Source organism: Trematomus bernacchii, unplaced genomic scaffold (assembly GCF_902827165.1).
Source record: "Trematomus bernacchii unplaced genomic scaffold, fTreBer1.1, whole genome shotgun sequence".
In the NCBI taxonomy this organism is placed as follows: domain Eukaryota; kingdom Metazoa; phylum Chordata; class Actinopteri; order Perciformes; family Nototheniidae; genus Trematomus; species Trematomus bernacchii.
Window position 1 is genome coordinate 1,220,256 of NW_022988098.1, and position 23,745 is coordinate 1,244,000.

General features: G+C 42.7%; 1 protein-coding gene across 2 annotated transcripts in view; it reads right to left on the reverse strand.

The window, feature by feature from the left end:
- Positions 1–4,703: 4,703 nt before the first annotated feature.
- Positions 4,704–23,745, reverse strand: part of prickle2b (prickle homolog 2b) — an 89,245-nt gene continuing 70,203 nt past the window's right edge. For both annotated transcript variants that reach the window (XM_034121902.1, XM_034121903.1), the window contains 7 exons: positions 17,675–17,858; positions 12,476–12,589; positions 11,266–11,403; positions 9,177–9,380; positions 8,395–8,581; positions 6,476–7,351; positions 4,704–6,276 (listed from right to left, as the gene is read on the reverse strand). In XM_034121902.1, the coding sequence (XP_033977793.1) occupies positions 5,330–6,276; positions 6,476–7,351; positions 8,395–8,581; positions 9,177–9,380; positions 11,266–11,403; positions 12,476–12,589; positions 17,675–17,858 (2,650 nt within the window). In that variant the 3' untranslated portion in view covers positions 4,704–5,329. The remainder of the gene's footprint in view (positions 6,277–6,475; positions 7,352–8,394; positions 8,582–9,176; positions 9,381–11,265; positions 11,404–12,475; positions 12,590–17,674; positions 17,859–23,745) is intronic.

Sequence of the window (23,745 nt, forward strand, 5' to 3'; positions counted from 1 at the left end):
GACTAATGGCCCCATCCATCATCTCTACAAAGCAGATGGACAGAGACAGAGAGGTGGGGGAAGAGAGAGAGAAAGAGAAGAAAATGGAGGAAATAATTGAAGATATTTAAATAATGTGCATGATGGAAACATTGGAACACATGTGAATAGTGTCCTGCAATAAATGATGCTATCATTGGTGATTTTGTACAGGTGGCCCACAGATGGGACCCCTCCTGGTGCCCAAGCTTGTTAATGAGTCACAGATAGGAGGGGTGAGCGGGCTGACATCATGAACCAGACGGAGCCCTCTGGCAGTACAACATCGAGGTACCCAGCATGCCGTTCTCCATTATGGCGAGGTGCCCCCACGGGCCGCTGACGCTGCAGATTAACCCAAACCGGGAAGCTTTTTCCGTGCCATGTGTCTGACTGAGCAAACACTGTAGATAAATTATAATGTTCTCTCACTGTGGCTGAAAACAACAAACAGGCCTAATACAGGGCCCCATAGAGACTTATTATAAACTCTAATTAATGGTGCAGTGTGTTTCCTGATTCCAATTCCAGCATTTAATTGCTTTTTTAAAAATTGCAGTCTATTGAAACAGGGATTAGTTTGAGAGGTAAAGCCAAGAGGGATGCAAAGTGTTTACAGGTCACAGTCGAGGCCAGTGGAGGGACAAAGTTCAGGCTTAAGTGAGTGACAATACATTCAAGATTAAAGGGTTAAGTCAAGGTCTAGAAGTCTAATACTGTACTTGACTCTTTCACTATCCTTTTTCTGCAGACAATTGGGAGCTTTCTTAAATGTGAACAGCAGGGAAGTTGTGTAGATAATTAGATTTTGGTTGTGCTATGCAAGTTTTCTTTTTAAAGAAGTTGAGAATTAAGACCCCAGGGATAAGAGAGAAGAGAAAAAGGACAAGAGAAGACATGAGCAGGAGCAGATGGATAGGGGGGTTACTGTCACAAGATATTAACACATCCTCCTCATGAGGAGTTACCCTCCCAGACATTTCCAGAAAAAGTGTTGAAATACAGGAATTTTCACACCTTAACACTTTGGAAAATTGCTACATGTAACCTTGAAAAAGTTATTTTTGTCTGGCTCTTGTATGGAAAATGACACATTGTTGTAGGTCTATGCTTTGATATCTGTGTTTGTGTATCTGTTGACATAGTTCTGGTGCATTCTTGCCACAGTAATTGGACACACATGATGAGGCTAAGGGAGGGGAGTGCTGGTAAGGCCTCAGTCCTGTCATGAGTCTCTTATTCCCCAGCCCAGTGTGTGTCTGTGTGAGAGTGTGTTTGTACTTGTGTGCCTATGAGATCAAGCTGGTTGTGTGTCTGTGTGTGTGCGATAACACACCATTGGCATTCTTCATTTGTAGATAATTGAATCAGGCTATTTTAGTTTGCTCAGAGCGCAGCTGTAATTTGCAGCCGTTCTGCTCTTAAGGACCGGTAATTATGGCTTTTAGAGTCTCCCAAAACAACTCAAACGGCTTCAACTCATGACAGCTGTACATCTGGGGCCTAACACGCATGTGTGCTAGTGAGCATTCACCCATACACACACAAACACACAAACACACACGTGAGCACATGTTTGGCTGTTAATTAATCTGGTACATTTTCCCACTGAGGTGGACTCAATGCATAGGCACTTCACTTGTTTTTTTTATTAATTCAGTTTTAGTTTTTTTTCCTAACTTAAATCAATAGTGTTGTTTTGTACAATAAGACCTTTATTCACAAAAGACATGATTCAAATGAAATGATTGAAATTGGATCTGAATATTTCAGAATTTTACAAAACCATTACAGGCTGATCAACTTTTTAGTTGGCTAACTTACATTCTTTTAAAGCTTGATGACAATCCAACATAATACATATTTAAGGGAGAATTAAGGGAAAGCTTAGTAAGCATGTTTCATTTAATCATGTTACATTTCCGTGTTCCTTTTTATCGTACGCTTATCAGGCTGGGGTTTGTCCTAACCTAAAAACAGAGCCTCTGTCTATTATCGCTTCATCACCTGATTTGCTTGTTGTTTATCAGGTGCAGACACATACATCAGAGTTAATGAAGGGATGGCTGTCTATTCTCCAGACGCTGTGCTGTCAGGCTTTAATAAAGTGCAGGCAATGTGATTCAATGGGCAATTTTCATGGGATGAACTCAACTATGTATTGAAACAACCTGCAGTACAGGGTGGTCACATGAGACTGCAGCCAATCTACAGAGGAACAAACTAATGAGAGTTCTTATTACTGGATCCTGCATTCATTCCAGCTGCTTTTCTGATTGAACAAATAAAAATGCTTCCAACAAACTTCAAATTAACCTGCACTCAAAAGCACTGAACTGTGTTTTCATGCACGATTTGTTAGTCTGTTTTTAATGCTGCATTCATTCTCTGATTTGGCAGAGCTGCTGCTGCTTTGCTTCATTACTAGTAATCTCAGTATTTATTATCGGTGTAATTAACAGTTTGAATTAAATCGTGCACGTGTGACAGCCTCGTTATGTTTTATAAAAACACAATTTTACAATTTTTATATCAACATTTAATGCGGAATAGTCAGAATTACTAGAGCACACATTTATTTTGACAGGGATGTGAAAGTATAAAACTCAAGAAGCAGAAACATAAGATTTGAACTCATTCCATAAAGTGTTGTCCCAGATGTTAAATATCCTGAGTGCTTTCGCATATCCTGGATATGATCATTCAAGTTGATGATTTATACAGAACAGGCCATCGAAAATAATCAGGTAAATGAGTTTGAATCGCCAGAAAAGAGGCGTTGTGTTGCTGATGACAACATCTTGACACTAATTTCGACAATGTCATATGATTGTAAACCTTTTGTGTCGTGAGTTAATCCTGAAGGCACCTAAATGCTCATGAAGATAATTTAGTAGCAGTCGCAGCTTAGTCGACAATATGACTTTCACAACTGGAAGCATCCAAGCAACAAGAGGATTATCTCCCCACCATCCGCTACCTTGAATATGGCACAGCCCGGGAAGCATATGGCTGCAATCTGTGGCACCACCCTCGGTACGGCCTTCATTTGCTTTTAATTAAACACATGGAGACACCCCATGCTTGGGTAAAAACCTGGCAAGGGACTAATAAAGAAACACCCAAATGAGAGTAAGATAATAACGATGTTAGGGAAGCTCATGTGTCAAGGACATTAATATCCACATTACTTAAGACAGGACTTTGCATACACTTTATCGTATGTCCCATTACACTTAGAGAAACTGATTGCAGTAATACTTATCCAAACTTGCAGCTGATGAGTGTAACAGTCTGCATCCTTAGTTGGGAGATTTGCTTAAAGCAGGGGAAAATCCATTGGCAGTCAGACATAATGTATCTCACATGTTTGTGCAGCTGGTTTAGTCGTATCATGGCTGACTAAGTGAAGACTCTCTTCCTCCCTGTCTGGGACTTATCCGACTGTCCCAGAGTAAACATGAAAACTGGAGCACACGCCATGGAAGTTGAGGTTAGGTGAAGTAAACATACTAATGTGCCAATCATGTCATCAGCATTAGTGCTTGAACACCTCTAATCAAGAGATTGGCGTTCACACACCTTGTTCCAAGCATATGTGTGTGTGTGGATTATGGGGGCTAGGAACAGTAATCCCCTGACCACCTGGACGTCAGAGGCAATCCAATTTACAGTATGACACTGCTTAACTCTTACAGATACAACCTGTTGTACTGTATATTCTGCTGTATATGCAATATTTAAATGGGAGAGGTTGTCTTGTTTATAATCTGACCTTCTTATTGTCGACAAGAGGCTAACCACACTAGTGGCTAACTGACTTTAATTTTGAGAAGCAGTGCTTTGAGCTAAATGTAAATTAATGGGTACTCAAAACGACAGAACTAACATGACAATTAGCATTATAGTTAGCACGATAAACATCAGACTTTTAGCATTTTGGCAGGCTAAGTGCAGGTGGGAATGTCATTAGCTTTAAAAAGGTAGGCTATCTGCCAATTTGACATTATGAATCTCATTAGATTGAGATTGACATTATGACGAAGAAAGATCGTAAAGGAAGACAACCACCTTAATGAATTCAGTCCCTATTGATGAAAACATGAAGATCCATGCCACATTTCTTGGCATCCATCTGATAGTTGTTGAGATATTAACCTCAAAAGCACATATGTCATTGCGGTGCTACAAAATGTACCAATTTAGCAAATCTAGTGATATTACACATCGTACAAACTGCTCGTATATAACTGCTTTTGGTGCTAGAGAAAATAATAGATAACCATTTGGTCATAGATGTTTCAGCTTGGAGCAAAGTGGTGGACCAGCATTGCCATCCGCTCAGCCGCTAGCATGTAAATATAGCAAGTATCACCAGATTTTAATAACTAAATCCCTAGACCGTTGTCAGCCGTTTCCAATTTGTATAGTCTGATGATATGAACCAGAACTTCAGTAGCATCTGTTTCCAGGACAATGGAGCTCTGTTCGCTCCAAGTGACGGCACCCATTAGGGTTGAAGTATAACAAACCAGCGGAGGGTGACTCTCCCAATCAACCTCTACACCACATTGTCATTCATTTATGCATTAAACAGATGGAGAAGGTGACTGTTACTCACTCTTGTGAAAACTAGACACATGTGTTGTCATTCTCTGGAGAGAAACACCAGCTGTCAATCAAAACACTCACTGAAATACTCCTTTATTCCAAATGCAGGACCAGGTCAGCCAAATAAAACATGCATATGTTGTCATTTTCTATCTCTACATTATAGATATTTAATACATAAATGATTCTATCAATACAAAATATAAAAATATGTGAGGCCTCATTTACAACCATATTTACATGGACTTCCTTAACTTAAGTGAAATTATTAATTCATTTATCTATGTACATACTATGAACTAAATACAATAGTACAGTATATCCAAATCACATTGCATGAAAAAGCTCAACTTTACCAATCTGACTACCTTGCACACTTGTTTGCTGCATGGAATTGAAGTTATGAGTAAAATAAAATTGCACATCAGCGTTTGATAAATGTTGTGACTTGATAGAAATGCGCATTGTTAGCCTTAATACTCAGGAGATTTTCTGAAACATTGAAATGAACAAACATGCATGCTTTTTCACTGTTTTACCGACTGTTATTCATCACTGACTCTCTATTACTTGATATTCAACACTCAACAACACTGAATAAATGGACCTTTAGTTTCATTTATTTTTTTTGTTCCAGATGGAAGATGTTAGTGTACACACGCTGGACAAAGAGTCATTTCCGTTGCTGGACGACAGGATGTTAGGAGATAATGCAGTTCTTGCTCTTTCTGCGTTTGCGGGTGTGTAACTGCCCGCTGTGGCTGGGTGCTCCGATCCCTGTGTTGTTGTACTTATGGACAAGCTCCTGGTTGCTGAGGTAGCGCATCTGGATTGGTCTGGGGATCGGCTCGCCCAGAAAGTACCCTTCATCCTCTGATTCTGAGGATGAGGAGCAAGTGGAGCACCAGCCGTCATCATCGTAATCATCCCAGGAGTATTGGTTTAAGCCAGTGCGCCGGCCGGCCCCAGGGTTCTGAAGAGTCAGGTCTGAAGTGGTCCTAGGGCACGGCCTGAAAGGTTGGGGCTGGTATCTTCCCGCCCCGCCTCCGCCCCCGAACTGGTCCCTGGCGCTCCTGGGCGGCGGGAAACGGTCGTAATCCTCACGGACACACAACTGTGGTCTTTCCTGAGGTCTCACTCTTCGCTCTGCCACCAAATTGAGAGCGTTTTCTGAACGAGACCGACGAGATCTCCGGGAGCGGTGGTGGTGCCGGCGCCTCTGGGGAGTGTCCTCTGGTGCATCTATCCTGACACCGGCACCCCTTCCACCTCCAACGACACTGACACCACCCACCCTGCGCTCACTGATGGGTGGTAGGCGGGCAGCGTTGGCACTGCTCACCAAACTCACCCTGTCCTCCTCCTGGAAGGTGAAACCGGGCGGTAAATGACTCATGCCCATTCCCATGCCAGAGGGGTCGCAGTACTGCAACTGGTACGGGGCTGACCTGGGAGGATTCATTTCCATGTAGGGCTGACCGGCTGTGAGGCTGTGAATAGAGCCAGAGCTTCGAAACTGCGCTGAAGAGTTGAGGGTGCCCATGTTACTTTTCTCCGACACGTTCATTCCAGAGTCTTTGCTCAGGTCTGGCATGGAGAAGCGGGAAAGATGCTCCTGACGCTTTCCTCCTCCATCGGCAGAGTGGCCTGTAAGAAAGCAGAGTCAACTCCAGTTAAACTATGTCTTTCTTTGAATTTGACGTGAATACATGTAAATTATGTGTTCAGCAAAGTAAACATAATAAGCGATGTATACTACCAACAACACTAGCACTTCTGCTGTAAACAAAACTTCTTGGATCTATAAAATGGAGCCAGACTAGCAAAGAGAGGCTACAACACCCACCTGTAGCATTGGACATGGCCAGCGACTCCATGGACCCTCTTGGGGTCTGCTCCAAAGGCGTCAGTTGTTCTGAGAAGTTAAGTGCATTGATGGGGTTCCTGCTCCTTGCCACCTGGGTTGCAGCTGGAGGCCCCACCTCTCTGTCCCTCTGAAAGCCGTGCAAACTGATCGAACGCTTGTCAGAGGAAAAGCCATTGTGGTGCTGAGAACATTGGGACATCTCTGTGAAGCTCTTCTGGGTCCTCAGTTTAGGTGGATAGTAATCCTCTGGAACCGGCTGTTGGAACCACATCTCATTCATAGATTGGCCTTTCATGGCTGAGATGGTTGGTCTCTTTAAAATCCCGTTCTCCTTGATCCTGTGATCCTGCTGTTGATTACTCTGTCCAGAGCAGGTGGGGTTATAGGCAGTTCTGACATTGCACTGGCTGAGCAGCTGGAGGGGGGTGGGGTTTGCAGTCCCGTCTGATTGAGACTCATAGTTATAGATGTCACGTGCCTGCTCTTGGCTCTGCCATGCAGGTGGCTCGCGAGTCAAACTGGGTGTTTGGCTGGAGAGACTCAGGAGATCCATTTGTAAAGACAGTGGGTCCACCTCCCCTGAAAACCTCTCATTCTGCTCTCCCCCTCCACTCTTCGCTGCCTTGGAGCTGCGTCTCGACTCTCTGGTGGAGCGAGCGCTTTGGAAGGCCGAATCAGAGGAGTCAGAGCCGTTGGGCTCCTCCCCCAGGCTGCAGGAGCGGGAGCAGAAGATTTGGCCCTGCTTGGGCAGGAAAGGTCGACCCAGCAGAGAGCATTTGCAGCGGGCACAGCAGAAACATCCCTCTATGGCGTGCCAGTGCTGCCCATCATAAGTCATCTGGCCCTGGTCAATGCCTGCAAGAAGGATACACATCGGTTTATGCAAAATACAATTGTGGGACTTGTGTTCAAATACACAATTAAAATGCAAAGCACTATGTCTTTATCAAAGAGATTGAAATGAAGAATCTTAATGTCTTTATTTGAAATGCTGTTTTATGTTGCTTGTTGAGTGAGAAAATAGAGCTGGAGGCGACTTAACTGCGCCTGGGGGCAAAGTCATTATGGAGCTTTCCCAGCATTGTATAAACACTTTGCATTTGAGTAAGCTTGCAGTTGTTGCTGGGGGAAAGAAAACCAGCTATTTGCTAATGGCTTCCATCTGGTTTGAGCATGTTTTTCTGATGGTTTCAATTTATAATCAGTTGTGTTTTTTGGCCAAATACTTTTCTATATCCTGTCAGACAAATAATTACAGAGCAAATTTGTTGAGAGGTTTGTGCCAAAATCACACCTGGGCATCCTGTCGGGCAGACGCACACACAGAGTTTTTACAGGAGGTGGAACAGGGCCAAGAGGTGTTAATATGAAGGTTCCCCAATAAAAAAGTACCCCATTTGTTTTCTTTCAATGGGTTTACCTCTAACTTGATAAATGTATGAATGTGTATTCAACTGATGCTTGGTGCATGTGGCTGTCAAAGAAAGAGATCCTAAGGATGAAAAGTCACAAAATACAGTCATGCCTTTGACCCAGATTGGTTTCACGCTGCATGTTATACATTATACATATGTAGGTGCTTTTTAAGCGGAGGTCTCTCCGTGTTCCTCTGCTACGTGCCCCTGCCTCAAATGCCTGCGCATGACATCATTTGGTGATAAACTGCTGAAAAACAGGCCACATCCTTTCTAACGTGGCCTTTTTCTCCTCTTACTTGATGCCAAAAGAAAATAGGTCACTCTTTAAAAAAAAAAAAAAAACATGAAGCCAAATAATGCTCCACTTAATTTTTCCATGTATTTAGCATTTAGCCCTTTTCTGTAGGCATTCCTTTGCTGCTGGTGATTAATGCAATTTGTACAGTGTATCAGTAACAGTGAGAGATGCCAACAACATACCAATATGCTCCCCACAGGAGTCACAGTACTCTGCGTAGAGTGACTCGAAGCAGGAGCAGCAGTAGGGCCGTCCTTCCTTCATGATGTAGCGCTGGCCCCCCAGCACAGTCTCGCACTCGAAACAGCAGAAGTGCTTCATGTGCCAGTGACGCCCCTCTGCTTCGGTGCACTCATCTGCAAGGATGATCTGAGAGAGGAGAAAGAGTATCGTTTATCACTGAGCCTCGGATGGTAAAACCTCAGGTGGGTTATTAGGGGGCGCTGAATGACAGGACAAAGGCTCGGCTCGCCCCCATCCATTTCCTACGCACCGCTTTTTCCTCTGCAGCCTAATACTCTGAGATTGTCCCCTTTGTCGCACTTGTGACAAAGTGTGGGAAGTTAATGTATGTGGGGACTTGAGGACATCTATATGGTGCATTTACTTTTAATCATCCTGCTGGTAAAACACCAGGGTGCTTTTGAAGTACTAACAGCGTCCTTTTCCCCATTAGCAGGGAGTGTAAGTCAGTGCTAATGGTTGGGACATCAAGACATCGAGAGCTGACCCCATTAGCCAAGAAAAACCCTTGTATGTTTAAACTGGGCCAGTGTGTGTTGGGAAGCTTGTGAGCATCATTTGACAGCAGTTTGCACTATATTTGCGTGCATATGTGCAACATTTGTGTATGTACGTAATAAATAGCTCTTCTTACACCATCCCACAGGAACAGTATGTTCAATGAACAGATTTGTGGGTCTTTTAACACATGATTATCTGTGTGTGTTTGGCATGTGCTCACCTCATCGCAGGCGGTGCAGCGTGGCTTCAGCCTCTCAGCATGGTGCCGCCCGCAGTAGATCTTCCCGTCCTGGTAGAAGTAGATGAGGTCCACCAGGAGCTCGTTGCACATGCTGCACACGAAGCAGGCTGGGTGCCAACACACACTGTGACCAGCCCGTGTTGCAAATACAGCAATGTCGCCACCATTTATCTGGCCTCCGCACTAAAAAGAAGTGGAGGAAAATAAGAGTTAATCAGCGATTGATTGCAGCATTTCAGCTTTTATCTGTACTTGGTCTCATATTTCTTTGGCAATGGGTTTTTCAATACCAAAACTTGGAGTAGCGGCTGATACTGAGTTGAAATTCTATAACTTTGATCCTGGGCAAGTGGTGGCTTTACTACCACTTTTTTTATGTGTAGTGTCTTTTACACTGACAAAGACACAAAAACAGCACATACATTCTTTATAGTTAATCACTATGTGAGAGATGAGCCAGCGCAAAGTCAGCCAGCTCAACCAGAGATGGACTCTAATGCCCATGATCTATGGGCTCAGATACTCTAAAAAACGATTGAGTTCAGCTTTAAAGAACATTAATTTAAATAAATGTATTGGTGGGCATCTTAAAGCACAGTATGGTACCAATTTCTCAAGTAATCCATTTGATAGAGCGCAGAATAGCGAGATTGTTGAACCATTTGTGAGGACTTAATTGGTCTATAAAATTCCCAATTCCAAAATCTCAATGTGAAAGGCTGCACATCGTTGCAAACGAGAATTTGGGAATGTTTAAATGACAAATTGAATGAGTGCTGTTTCAGTGCTACAGAGGATCTGAACTGAAGATGTACAGTTTTTTAAAAGTAACTTTTACCCAAGAATTTCCTGGTATCTTCAAAAGGTCAGTATTGGTGCGGTTAAAAATCAAGTATATCTGATTGGTGCATCTGTTGGTTACACAATTTAGCATGAAAGCTAAAGTGAGAGCATGAGGTTGTGTTTACATGTGTGGCCCGGGAAGGTCACAGAGGGGTAGTCGAATGGCTGCTGGAGGACGTTGGCGGGGCAAAGGGGAGAAATAAAAAGTGAGTGAAATGTGGGAAGATAAAAAAGGAGAGCGAGATTGACGTGGAGGTGTAAAGGTGGAGAAGCCGGAAAGATAAACGAGAGGGAGTGCTAAGGAGACAGGGGGAAAGGTCGGGAAGGGAAAGTAGATTTAGAGGGGTGGGAAGATGGAGACAGAGCGAGAGTTACAATCAGGTTATCAAACTGGCACAAACCCTGCTGCTGCAAGGAAGCCAAGAGGGGGAGGGGGAATTCAATCAATACACACTCTCCCAACAATGTGCTGTATGTGTGTGTCTGCTGAGCGAACCAGAAACGCAAGCTATAAAGTAGCTATACACCTGGGGCACCAACACAACAGAGAGTAGCTCCGTTTTACTTGAGTTGGTCGTACACACAGTAATAAATGGCTAGCGGATGCTGAAGTGCGCTGGTTTGTTGTTAAAAGAACACTCTCCGTTGCCATCTTTAGTCCCATAAGGCCACAGCAAGAATAAATGTTGACAACACATTAAATATTTTATGGGACTCTGGGTACTACTATGAAATATGTCCAGAGGATTTAGTGCAGATTTAGCTGTAACTTAGTCCTCTGAGGTATTTTGTAAGCCTATGTCTTAAGACAAGAATTCTGTGATTGGCAGACAGCAGGGAAAAATAAGACACAACATACACATGCGACACACTTTGAGGTTAGACTGACATGTCCAAATGTTATTATAAAAACCGACAAATGTAGCGTCTCTGCCCTTTATATGTCCACATTAAGAACTCCTCGTACATCACTACAAATAAATGAAATGCCAACAGGCTCTTTGGTGTGTCAGTCACGATTCATGGCTTTCATTCTACCGGCCACATGACACACCTTTGATCCCGTCACACTTAATACGCTCCTGTCACATGGACGCAACGCAGAAATGACATCTAGAAGTGAGGCAACGGGTGGCCTTCAGATCATCTTTGATCTTGTCATATCCATTGACTGCTGAGGAAATAACACAGAGAGAGTATGTATTTGATTTTTCTGTCAGCTTACCTGTTCGCAGATCGCCCCCGTCATCGTCACGGGGAACGGTCGGACATTGCCACGGCCCAGATTCTCCCGTTTCCGTTGGTTACTGAACAGCTTCAGTTCTCTCTTCTCCTCGTCGTCCAGACCATTACAGTAGCGTACCTACAAACACACACACACACACATTACATCAACATATATTCGTAAAATGTAATCTGTTCGTATTCCTTTTCAAAAAATGTTATGATACCATATGCAAATGCAGTACTTCCCTCAATTCAACATTTTATTTAATATATTGTAATTTAATTGATATCTAAAGGGTTTCCCCAATTGTAAAGGAGTACAAAAACGCTGTCATTTTGCCATAGGCATTTCATTATTTGAAATAAGATCGATCAGTAAAACATGATTTCAAAGTAAAAAAAGAAACTAGTTTACAGTACCAATTCATTTCCCATAAACCCAACATTTTTAATTAAAATGCATACTATTGATAATCCGGTTACAGACCCCTGAAACACTCTTTGTATTCATTCTAATCTGATTAGTGTTGACGACATCGACCAATTCATATTTAAGAATGGTGACATCATCTGTAAATACGGATTAGATTCACACAGCTGTTCACGCTTTTGTAAGCCAATTAACAGAAACAACAGTTCTTAAATTGTTTTTTTTATTTTAAAGATTACTTTTAGGGACCGGGAACAAGCAAATAGAGAGAGAGAGAGTGAGATGCAACAAAAGTCTGCAGCTGGAATCAGAGAGTGGATGTTGTGGTTAGTTGGCATGTACCTTAACCATTCAGGGGCTCCCAAAAACATAAACTTAATGGCTCTTAGCAAACCACTTCCATGATGTCATCCACTAATAAAATAAACCCCTCTCAAACCGAAATGAGCTAACGTTACCACCAATATGTTACTCTGGATAATGAAGTGAAACAGCTCTGATAATCAGGCGAGCGGCTAAAGCCTGCAGATCTTCTTAGTGGTGTTCCACTTGTTTATGGCAATAACATCTTTACATTCATTGTGGTAAATGTTTATTGTTGTACAAATCTTTGCAAACAAAAACCTGAATATTTTATTCCTGTCCAGTCCGACTCCATTTTTTACTACGTCTGTCTCCTTCCTTCTTCACTCTTATATTTGTATTGCCCTGAAGGAGGGGAGGGAGGGATGGATGGATATATGGAAGGAAGGGGGGGGGGGTCAGTTTGGACTCTCACCTCATTGTCGTGGGGCGGGAGTTGATGGAGCAGCTGTTTGATGCGGTATTTCTCTCCAGGGCTGTTCACATAGGGCACCTTGTCCTCAGGCAGGGAGCTGTAGTACTGATGGACCTGAGCGAGGGACAGAGAGAGAGGGGAGAGTTAAAAAAGAACACGCATGCAACATGTAAACAAGCTGACAAATGCAAAATACTATAGGCTGCGGCCGGTGATTATTACCAATATGAATAGCTCATGGTTACTATTTTGATTTGTTGTATGGTGTATGAAATGTCACAAAGTGATGACAAATGTCCATCAAGAACTGCCACACTCTCACTCTTTCAATAGCTTACTTTAACAGCATTAACACATACATGGATACAGATTATAAGGACAAGAGAGAGAGAAGCTTAATTTATGAAGGACAGAACATATATTTGGCATTTGTATTGATAAATTACACAAACAAGTTCAATTATTATTAAAAACCTATAATCATAGTATTTTGTATCTGGTCTAGTAATCTTTTCACAAAATAGGTATGCAAGGCCTAAATTAACCGGATCTACAACCTGGAATGACCTAACACACACACACCCCCCCCACACTTAAAATCACTTTGATTTATGGCCCTCCTGCGGAGACTTAATGGAACCTCACCTCTCCATCTTTGCACATTGACATGGGAATGTATTGCTGACCCGTCACACACACACACACACACACACACACACACACACACACACACACACACACACACACACACACACACACAACACACACACACACACACACACACACACACACACACACACACACACACACACACACACACACACACACACACACACACACACACACACACACACACACACACACACACACACACACACACACACACACACACACACCACACACACACCCACACACACACACACACACACACACACACACACACACCACACACACCACACACACACACACACACACACACACACACACACACACACACCACACACACACACACACACACACACACACGTGTGTGTGCGTGTGTGTGCATAAGAATGTGTGCGACTGTAGGATTAATGCTAATCTGGCCATTCAAATTGCTTAGGACATTCCTTGCATTACAGCGCCAGACAATGAGTGTCATCTTCAAGTTATTTATAGCAGCTTTTTTTATTACACTGTAACAGGGGGCCGGGGTATCACAGGGGTCAGGCAGTCGTATATAAATGTGATTAGAGGGGGGTGCAAACCCTGAGAGCCGCAGGGTTATAAAGGAGGATTTGAGGACCGAGGTCAAAGACAGAAGAGGACAATGAGGGGTGGGGAGAAGTTAATAATACACAAAATACCATTTTTTAGATGGGTGAAGAAAGATCAAGATAGTTGTTTGATCGAATGAAAGAAACAACATATAATGAACACTTGGAACAACATGATCGTTAGCTGCTGACTCAGTCACGCAAATGACCAATCTGTCTACAGAATGGATCTACTCACGAGAAGCCATCAGCTTTGTCCTTGGCAATAACACAGAGTCTGTCGCACAAAAACAGATTACCTTGAATAACGCAGTTACGCATCAGTAGATAGAGACCTAAATGAAAATATATTGCTTTTGAGAACTGGCATATATTAAAGTTTTTTATTTGTTGCAACATAGTGTACAGGCATGTTTGTTGTTGAGATGCTTTTAAAACAGGAACATCTCGATGTAAGCGTAACCTAATTCCATCTGCTCTGCTTTGTTGGCTAAAAGCGTTGTTGGCAAGAGGTGCTGGATCTATGTCCAGCAGCACGGCTCAGGACACCCGGGGTTCTAAGGATAGTCCGTGAAAGACTGACTGTGGTCAAGCACTGATAAATCACACAGCGCCTGTGCTTCCAGATGCACACACACACACACACACACACATACTGCTAATGATAAATTACGAAAACTGCTTCCAACAACAACAGGGTTACAATCTGGAGGTAAAAGGCACGTTGCCCCGAGGAAAATATCCTAAGACAAATACACACCCTCACACGTGCACACTTACATGCACATAATGGACGCAGTTGGAGCGAGAGCCAGGAGGAGCAGCTTGTGATAATAACTGTAATCGAAAGCAGACGAAACTAAAGACAGGGCAGAATTTCGAACTGTACTGAAAGGAGTGTTTTTAAGAGCTAAAGCAAATGGTAGGACTTCGCAGCTGAGTGGCAAGAGCGATCGCTCCACACAGCTGGTTTCTATTGCTGTTAATGGCCAGACAGCCGGAGGAAAGGACACCACCAGGCACCAGTCCTCACATTCTCTCAACAAGACACTTTACAGTGGTTAGTGGACATAGATATTATATTGTTGAGAAAACACTGGTAGTTAGGGCCCAACATGGTGGGAAAAATTGTGTTTTCATAGCGAAATGAGCAGATTTAACGGTCTGTTTTAATTCTCTGTCCTTCTTCTCACGTCTTCGCTGAAATTGGCAAGATCCCATGGCTTGACATTGCACAGTTGTGGGAGCAAATTCAATGCGTGTAAAAGTTAAAAAGCATGAGAGACGTGTTAATTAAGCATGAAACATAAGCTGTACTCAAAGTACTGAATATAATACAATTTGACTGGATGTAGTAAAGTCTAAAGCCAAACTAGCAGCTCTTTAGATTTAGAAACAGTGGTATTTGGTATTTGCTTAAAGTAGCACGCTTAACTGCCCACAGTCACAATAATAGTGTACTGGAGCTTAGAAAGTATAATGTTTACTGTCGTCACCGTCTTATTTTGGTGCACAACTTCTGCAAATTAGCATCAAAAAACCTAATTGTGGCCCTGGCAAAGAAAAGTCAGATGTTGACATCATTTTTGCTGGTTTAATGCTCTGGGAATCATACATATCGGGACAAACTTTCATGTCAATCCATTAAACTGTTGTGAAGATATGAACCTCAGTCTCTCCGTCAGCAGGATTTCATAACAACTACTGGTTAGATTTTCATGAAACTGGGTGGAAGGGTGTCGCATTGGCAAAGGTAAAACCCATTACATTTGGAACAGATACAAATCTGTTAACATTGTAAAATATGGCATTTGGCCTTGGTGGAGTTCTGCGCTCTCCAAGTGCTTTTCCATTTTAGTTCGGGTTGGGACATTTCCACGTTTAAGCCACGAAGTGGGCATTGCTAGAGATGTACAGATTTGCAACTGATCTGATGCAGCATTATAATTTAATGGTGTGTAAAGTGCTTTTAATAGCGTTATTAATAATCTTCCATTCACAGCTGCTGGATGTAATCTGGTTAGGTTCAGTTTCCATTGTCCTTGATTTTGGATGGGAACCTGTCTATTTGTGCCATGTTCCATTTTGGAACAGGTCAAACTAACCTCAGGTATCGTTCAGATCTCAAATCTGTAATTCAATTTGAACCTGGAAAGACCGAATAACCTTTGACTGCTTTTTATTAAAATGTTCCCAATGTGAGCAGTCTGAAAAAGCAGAGTTGAAATTAAAATCAGATCCTGGTACATGCTGGGTAGAATCATATTAGACTGCAGCTTTATGTGATGGTAAAAGACCCGAACAGATAAACAGACACAGGCCAATGCTGAGTAACATTCTTGGCCTTGACAAGCTGTAACTTGGCAACATCCAAGAATTGTATTTGACAAAGATGGAGAGGAGAGAGCAGGACAGTGGGAGGGGAGTGTTGGCCGGCCCTCCTCCACATTGCAGCTCAATAACATCTCCAACACTCTCAGTAATGGCTGTGTTTGGTGATATTTCAGCTAGTGTTGGCAAAAATGCAAACACAGACGGGAGAGTTGAACAGTGCGAAGTTATCCCTCATGATCCTCAGATATATCTCACTGAATCCTGGTCTGAAATCTCTCGTTACAGAGTGGAGACTTTACACCGCTGCTGGCTGAATAGCAGACTCATTCACAGCCCCGGATCCCTACGGGGAAACCTAAACCCACAGTTTAGATCCTGTAGATTAGCTTTGTGTTTACCATCTCGCTCTGTCTTTACCTCGTGCAGAGGAAGGCCGGGTGTTGAAAAGCCCCGCATCACACGTACTTCCGCTCCTCTGTGAGAGGTCACACAACATGTTTCCACAGCTTGAATGACTTGGACGTGAGGTTGGGGTAATTTAAATCGCTATAGTTATGGACATTTTTAATCAAGGCTGTCAAACGTTCTCCACAAAATAAAATAGAGTTATTTTAAAGGTTGTTTATAATTGTGCTCATGCAATAGTGCACAGCCAGTTTTGCTATGACCACTAGACCAAAACTCTAATGACTAGGGGGACCCTGGAGGGGGATGAAAAATAGCTTAGCTCATTCCTCGAAGGTGAACACGGGAGTCTGTGCCAACATTGTATTGACCAGTTCATTGCTTTCAGTTTATGAACCGAATTAAACCAGCTTCCATAAACGCATCTATTGTCCTATAAAAACCCTCCCACACACCTATGGTTCAGTGGATTATTGTATTAGAGGATATTCTTCGACATGTATGGGACCATTTAATGTTTGTGTATTAAGCAGGCTTAGCTTAGTGGCCATGAGGGTGGTGAAACCTACTGTTAACATGTTTGCGGGTGGAATGAATTGGAGATTAATTTGACTGCTGGAGCCATATAATCTGTGTTATCCATTAGCCCGAAGAAGGAGCATTCAGCAGAACTGGTGAGCTATCATATGTTGAGGTGCAGCTTTTACAGAACACTTACATAATGTATGCATCAGATGCAACACCGTACACAGGGACAGGTTCATTAGGTTAACACTATACTGGGATGTATGTTAATGTATAGAATTGTAAAACTGAAATCTATCTGTGAATGGAATATTTCCTAGTTTTTTGGCCTTCCATTCACGCAAAAATGTTTTATAACACCTATGTTTGAGGAGTGTGACAGTAATGTAACCCAGGGCTGTCATTGTTATTTCAATCACTTTGTAAGAGTCCTGGCATGCCACTCTCTTGTTAACACCTGCTGTTGGACAACAAACAATACTTTGAACAGAAAATGATGCCACTTTCCGAGAATAGCACAAAGCTGTGGGCTCAAATGCTCTAAATGTAATTTTTTCTGTGTGGATGCAAACCTTTGGTAAACCAACTGCCTCTAAATTCATTCACACCCTGGTGTAAAAGCCAATATAGACCTTAGTCGCGTGAGAATGTCACCCAGAGGGGTGTAAGATGCTTATACCTGCTCAGGTTTAAGTCCCGGTGGTACCCAGGCGTACTCCTCAAGGGCACAGCCTGAATCGTCGTCCGAGGTGGAGTTCCTCTGGAAGTCGTACATCAGCTTGGTGACCGTCTTCTCCATCTCTACAGGCATGGCTGTCACAGCATGCTCCTCACGGCGACACTTACAGTGCACACAGATCTTCCTGCCAGGAAAAAACACAGAATAAAATAACATTAGTCAAGCAAATATTATGTGTATACTACCGGTTTGTTCAATAGGCTCATACTAGTGAAGGACGTAATGAAATAAGAGACTCAGATTAGAAATGCAGGCAGTAGTTGCTTGCCCTCTTAAATTACAAAGTTGTAAAGTGTGATTGGTGGTTTGCAAATAACCCTTGTACACTTTAACTCATTAGAGCCCAGTATACACCACCACGAGGGTGAAAACCAACCCTCAGTTTAATAAATCACTGTGTAAACAGAAATACATTTGGAGGGATAGAGTTTCAACAGAAACAAGACGTCATACTGCAGTTGCTGTATGGGCCTCTGAAGCCCGTCATTAATCACTTAAATTAAAAATAACCAAATTACAATTTGAAAGGTAACCCTTTGAATACCTATTAAAAAAAAGAGGAAATCCAGACGAATCGTTTATGGACCCCCAAAAATTACTTTCTACCCTTGAAGGATGTGAACTCCACACAGTTCATAGGTCAAGGCTTCCCACTGCAGCTCTCACAGTAAAATGTAGGTACCACAAAAACAAAGCTCAACAATCCTCTGGGGGACCAAGAACAAGAATATAATCACAAACAGGCTACGGAAATTAGCAGAATACAGCCAATGACAGTGATGGAAAGCAGCACTGTACAAACACACACCAAACACACACTCCTTTATGCACAAGGTTAGTGAGAAACAAAAGCAGATGCTTAGCCAGGACAGTGGTTCACTGTCATTCATCAAGCGGACCCACCCAGTTATGAAATGGAAAGAAACCATGTGAGAGTTTTTAAGAAAAAAGATGGTTGGGAGTGTTTGTTGTGGACACTTCTCCTGCTAGCTGCTCTTTCGTCTCCAGTGGTGTACAGAGAGTAATAAAGAGCCTTGTTATATTTCATGGACTCAAACAACTATTCTTGGTTGTTGTCATACAAAATATTGGGGTTAACCGACAATAACTACTCCTCTGAGGATAACACAGAGCTTGGGAGACGTCTTGCAATGAGCCGAAGTGGATGTGGGTTAAATGGTGCATGGATTAAAATACAAATATAGGCCACCTTCTGTAGGTCTGTACCTGGATCCAAAGCGGGAAGGCAGTGCATACATACAGATTTCAGTGTCCTTGACAGCTCGAAGCCCCTTTATGAAGAGGGAATCTCTGGGTGGCCAGAAGGTTGCATGCCACTAACCCTTTCTGCCCCTCAGGCGGTCGAAACCAGGGAGAGAATCCCATTACCTTTCCAGACCTTTCCTGCCTGTCTGACAGACAGCCCTACGGAGGAGCTTAAGGACACTCAGGACACCGCTTGACAGACTGACAGCGTGGTCGGCAGAGGATCTGTTAATATTAAGTCCTTGGAGCGCAGACAGCACCATGTGGAGAGCTGGCCAAATCTCACATTGTCCCTTTTTCAAAAGAAGCACTTCTTGTCCAAGGGTTAAGTCTTGGTTAACAAAGCACTTCTGTCAATTTGGCTTGGAGCTGATTGGTTTGGATGACAGAATGGAGACTAAAAATACTTTCTAAGAAAAACAACTCATTGACATGCCAAAGCTGGTCATAAGACATATAATCCTTAAAAAGAAAACATACAAATGTATAGGTCTTAAGTTGGAAGAAATCTCCATCATGACTTGAGATTCCTGGCCATACAGTCTATTACTGTCAGCTCCAGCTTTCAACACTACTGATGAGAGAGGGAGACTACTGTAGTCATTGTGGAAGGGCAAGCCACAGGCTTCACAAACTAACTCCATAAATATTTCACATAAAGTGCCAGGGTACCATTGTCATGAATATGAATGGTTATGATAGACAGAGCAGCGATGTAACAAAGGCAGACAAAGTCATCAAGCAGCTGTCAAGCAGGCCCAAGGAGAAGGGTGTTTGGCAAACCCCTGTCCCAGCGGCATGTTGCTATAGCCAGGGGCGACGCAGCTTGCCTCATTACAACCCAGCACCTTCACCATCATTACTAATTTAAGGCTGATTATCGGGCTGACACAACAGAAATACGTGCATGTACCAGAAAGCACTCTCGCAGCGAGGATAATGATTGAAAGTGAAGGACAAAGACACCAAAGGTGGAGACAAAAAGGATTAAGCATAATAAACACATCTCCCAGTCTTGGGATATGCTGCCAGGTGGTTAGTATTTCTGCCTTGGGGTAAGGAGGGACTCTTGGAGATAAGAGTATACAAATAGCCAGAGCTGAAGGAAAGCATTTCACACCGCATTCCTTCTGAGAGTTCACTTTACAATGTCCCTGCTCAGCGGTCTGCATATCTATGGGGTTCAACTTGGAGACAGTGTGGTGACCATTGGAGAAATGAACCTGGCGCACACTCCAGAAGAGTCCAGATGTGCAATGATGACCTACCTCTAGTGATTTAACTAGAAAAATATCTGATCTTCCCACCTCAGCGCTGGCAGAGATACCAGTGTAGGCCTACAGGGACCCGTTTCTCCCCGCGCCCCCTCCCTTCTATCCTCATGATTTACAACACGCTTCACGCACATGCCTTGGATTTCCCCTTCACTGAAACCTAAACCCCAAGCTTCCCCTCGCAATCTACATGATTTCAATTAGGACAGATTCTTGGACTTAATACAACTCAAGTGCATCAATGATGCCTCGTAAAAGACTGCGAGGTAAAGTCAAGGAAGTTGAAAGGCTGGTTCTTTATTCAAACATGACTAAGCTTTCATCCCCCGGGAGATGTAAAACACTGATGCATCATTGGCCAGTCGGAGCGTGGAGTTTGTTCAAGACCTGGGGGGTATTGTTGTTGGATAGTCATCCCTGTGACCATGATGTCAGTGGACAATGATTCACCGTTTCGGGTTAATTATCATCGCCTTGCTCTCCTAGATTAGCCATGTAACCAAGGTAACAGGTGGTTTTAATGCGTAACTGGAATCTGATAGAACCAAGTGACAGTTACATAGATTCGGTTCAATTGATTTTTTTCTCACTGCAGACCTTAAGCAATCATGGCAAAACAAGGTGTTTTATAAAATATACAAATGTACTACCTTAGAAATTAAGAGTTGACTCGAAGATATCTTTGCAAGGCAAAAATAGGGCTACGGTTGTATTCCTTACTCCAGGGTTAAGGTTAGGAAACTCCATTCAACCAAAGCTTAGGGAAAATATCTGATTCAACTGTATCCAAGAGCCAGTCGAGGAAGTATAGCCTTGGAGGGTTTGAAGCTGAAGTCTCATTCCTGAGCAGCTCCCAAAACCGCTGCAGCTTTTCCATGGCATCACTCTAGATGGCCAGATTAAAATCCCATCTTTAAATGGCAGCTCAGCGCAAAAGCAAAGGTTCGATGACAAGAGGAGAGAGCAGCTGGGTACACTCTTCAGCCAAGTCTTGTCTTCTGTTTTCCTGCTTTTGTTTTCTCTGGAAGAAGAAGTGGGGGAAGAAGAAGAACATACGCTTTTCTCTTTAACGCCCTCTTGTTTGGCCATTGCAACATTTCCGTACAGTGTTTTTTGAGCGGTTGTTGGAATTTTTAGGGATTTCAATGCTTAGCACTGCTTTCAATTACAAACACACAAGCAAAGAAAGCCTTTGTACCTGAACCAGGCGGCATGTTGTCTTCAGAGCCAATAGGAGTTAATCACAGTTGAACATGACTGGAGGTGTTCCCAACAATAATCAGGCTCGACAAAGACGTTTTCTATTAGCGGCCAATTAGTATGAGCCAGATGCAGCGTGTTGTCGAGGACAGAGATTAGGCCTGCATCCACCTGTCATAACAAATTATAGAGAGCCCTCTCGTTCTTTCGACTAGCCTACAGCCTCAACCTGATGGTGAGTTTCAAACTTTCCTCCACTGTATTGGATAAAAATATAAAAAGCTATTTTGCATTTTTACCTAAACACAAAGAGGATTTCAATAGAGAGGTGAAGTCCCTCCCTTTCCGGTTGAGCTCCATGGGACCTTATTTCGGAAAAATTATGTATTGAAGTCAATGGCGAGAGAAAGATTATCTTTTGATCCAGTTTGAATTGTGCCACGAATTACACACATGATGTTTGTCAATTTAAAAGATAATTTTACAAGTCAAAAAAATAAATATGTGTAGTAAAACTGTGAAGGAACCCCTTTTTTTCGCTCAATGAACTACATCTCTGGTCTCGCACACGTCACCAACATCAAGATGGCCGTCACGTTGGCACATTTCACTTCTTTCTTTCAGAATGAGGCGAAAAGTATTAAAAGAGGTGAAAATCACTACAAGTCTGGGCATGTTGAGAGCTGTACATACACACAAGGGGAGTTAGTCGGTTCCGTAAGAGCCAGCATGCGGGACCGGCTTTACAAGGTTTCGGTGAGTAACACGAGTGTAATGTGTAACGTTAATGACATCACTTACGCGACTCTGGATTTGTAGTCTTTCTAGTTGCCTATTTTTCATAGTCTTATATTTTAACAGTTTTACGACAAACTGTGACTTTTTTGACATGGAAATGATTTTTTAAATTGACAAACATCATATGTGTAATTCATGGCACAATTCAAACGGGATCGAAAGATAATCTTTCTCTCCCCATTGACTTCAATACATAATTTTTCCGAAATAAGGTCCCATGGGGAAGGGCGGGACTTCGCCTCTCTATAGCATTCAACACTGTGACTCCTCCCATGAGACACTTCATCAATTAGGCACAAAAAGTGTTTTAACGTTTATCCTGGAGGTGTGGGGTTAAAGAGAACTGTGAATTTAGGAGGTGGCGCAGTATCTCAATATAGATACTACTATAGTTGTGTTATGAAACAGTAGAAGCCATTGGGTTTTGTGCTTGAACCAAACAGACTAAAAGATTTGCAAAATATTGACCTCTGTTGCTTCAATTTGAATCACTTCAATCTCTTTTGGGAGTCTCACAACTTCAGTGAAGTACAAGACAAAACCTCACTGTAAAAGTGCTTCTAAGACTTTATGGAGATGTAATAAGTTGTTAAATGCTCATCACTGACTGATCTCTGAGCTTGGGTGAAATCACAACTGTATAATGTAACCTGTAGTACCTGGATATTGTAGATACACATTTTTTACTGTATATTTGCAAGAAGCTGGGATGTTCTCTTCCTGCTATAGCAACGTATAACTCCCCCTAGTGTTTCACTCCCTCTGTCTTAGAATTGAACGATACAGGACTTGGGGGAGAAGTGGAAAGCAAAACGGAGAGAGATATATTTATGTACCATCAGACTGGGACGCTTTTAAGCTGCAGCCATGACACTGGATCACATTACTTATTCATTCAGTGTTGACTTGTTCCATAAAGTGACACTTCTTTGGATGGTAACAGGGGGAGTCATGGAAGGGACAGGCTTCCAAGAGAGCCTCAGTAAAGACTTCAGACTCAGACAGTGGTAACAGTGCCAGATCATAAGCTCATTTATGACCAACTACCTATATTAAACAGCTTTTGAAAAGCAGCCACCAGTGCAGTACAGTTTTTTTCCAGAAGCAGTTGTCGATGTCAGCAATAATCTTGATCTGGCTATTAGGCTTCTGTCAGCTCAGTATTTGGGTTGCTCTCAGAACCGAGGAGCCCAAAGATACTGCAGCCAGCTGTTGAAGCCACATTATTCATTATCCCCCTGTCAGTCCATTCATGTGCTAATCCAGTGACCCTTTACACTGCCAAAAAGTAGCCATATAAATGGGTCAATTAGCCTGCATTGAGTCTTGTTATGTTCGCCTTAACACAACTGTTATAGAGCTGCGATTATGCCACTTGTTTCCAATTCAGTTTGAATCAAACCCCAGGAATATTATTAGAAACTCAATTAGGAAAACTCAAATACAGGCTGCATCATTATAACACTTGACTAG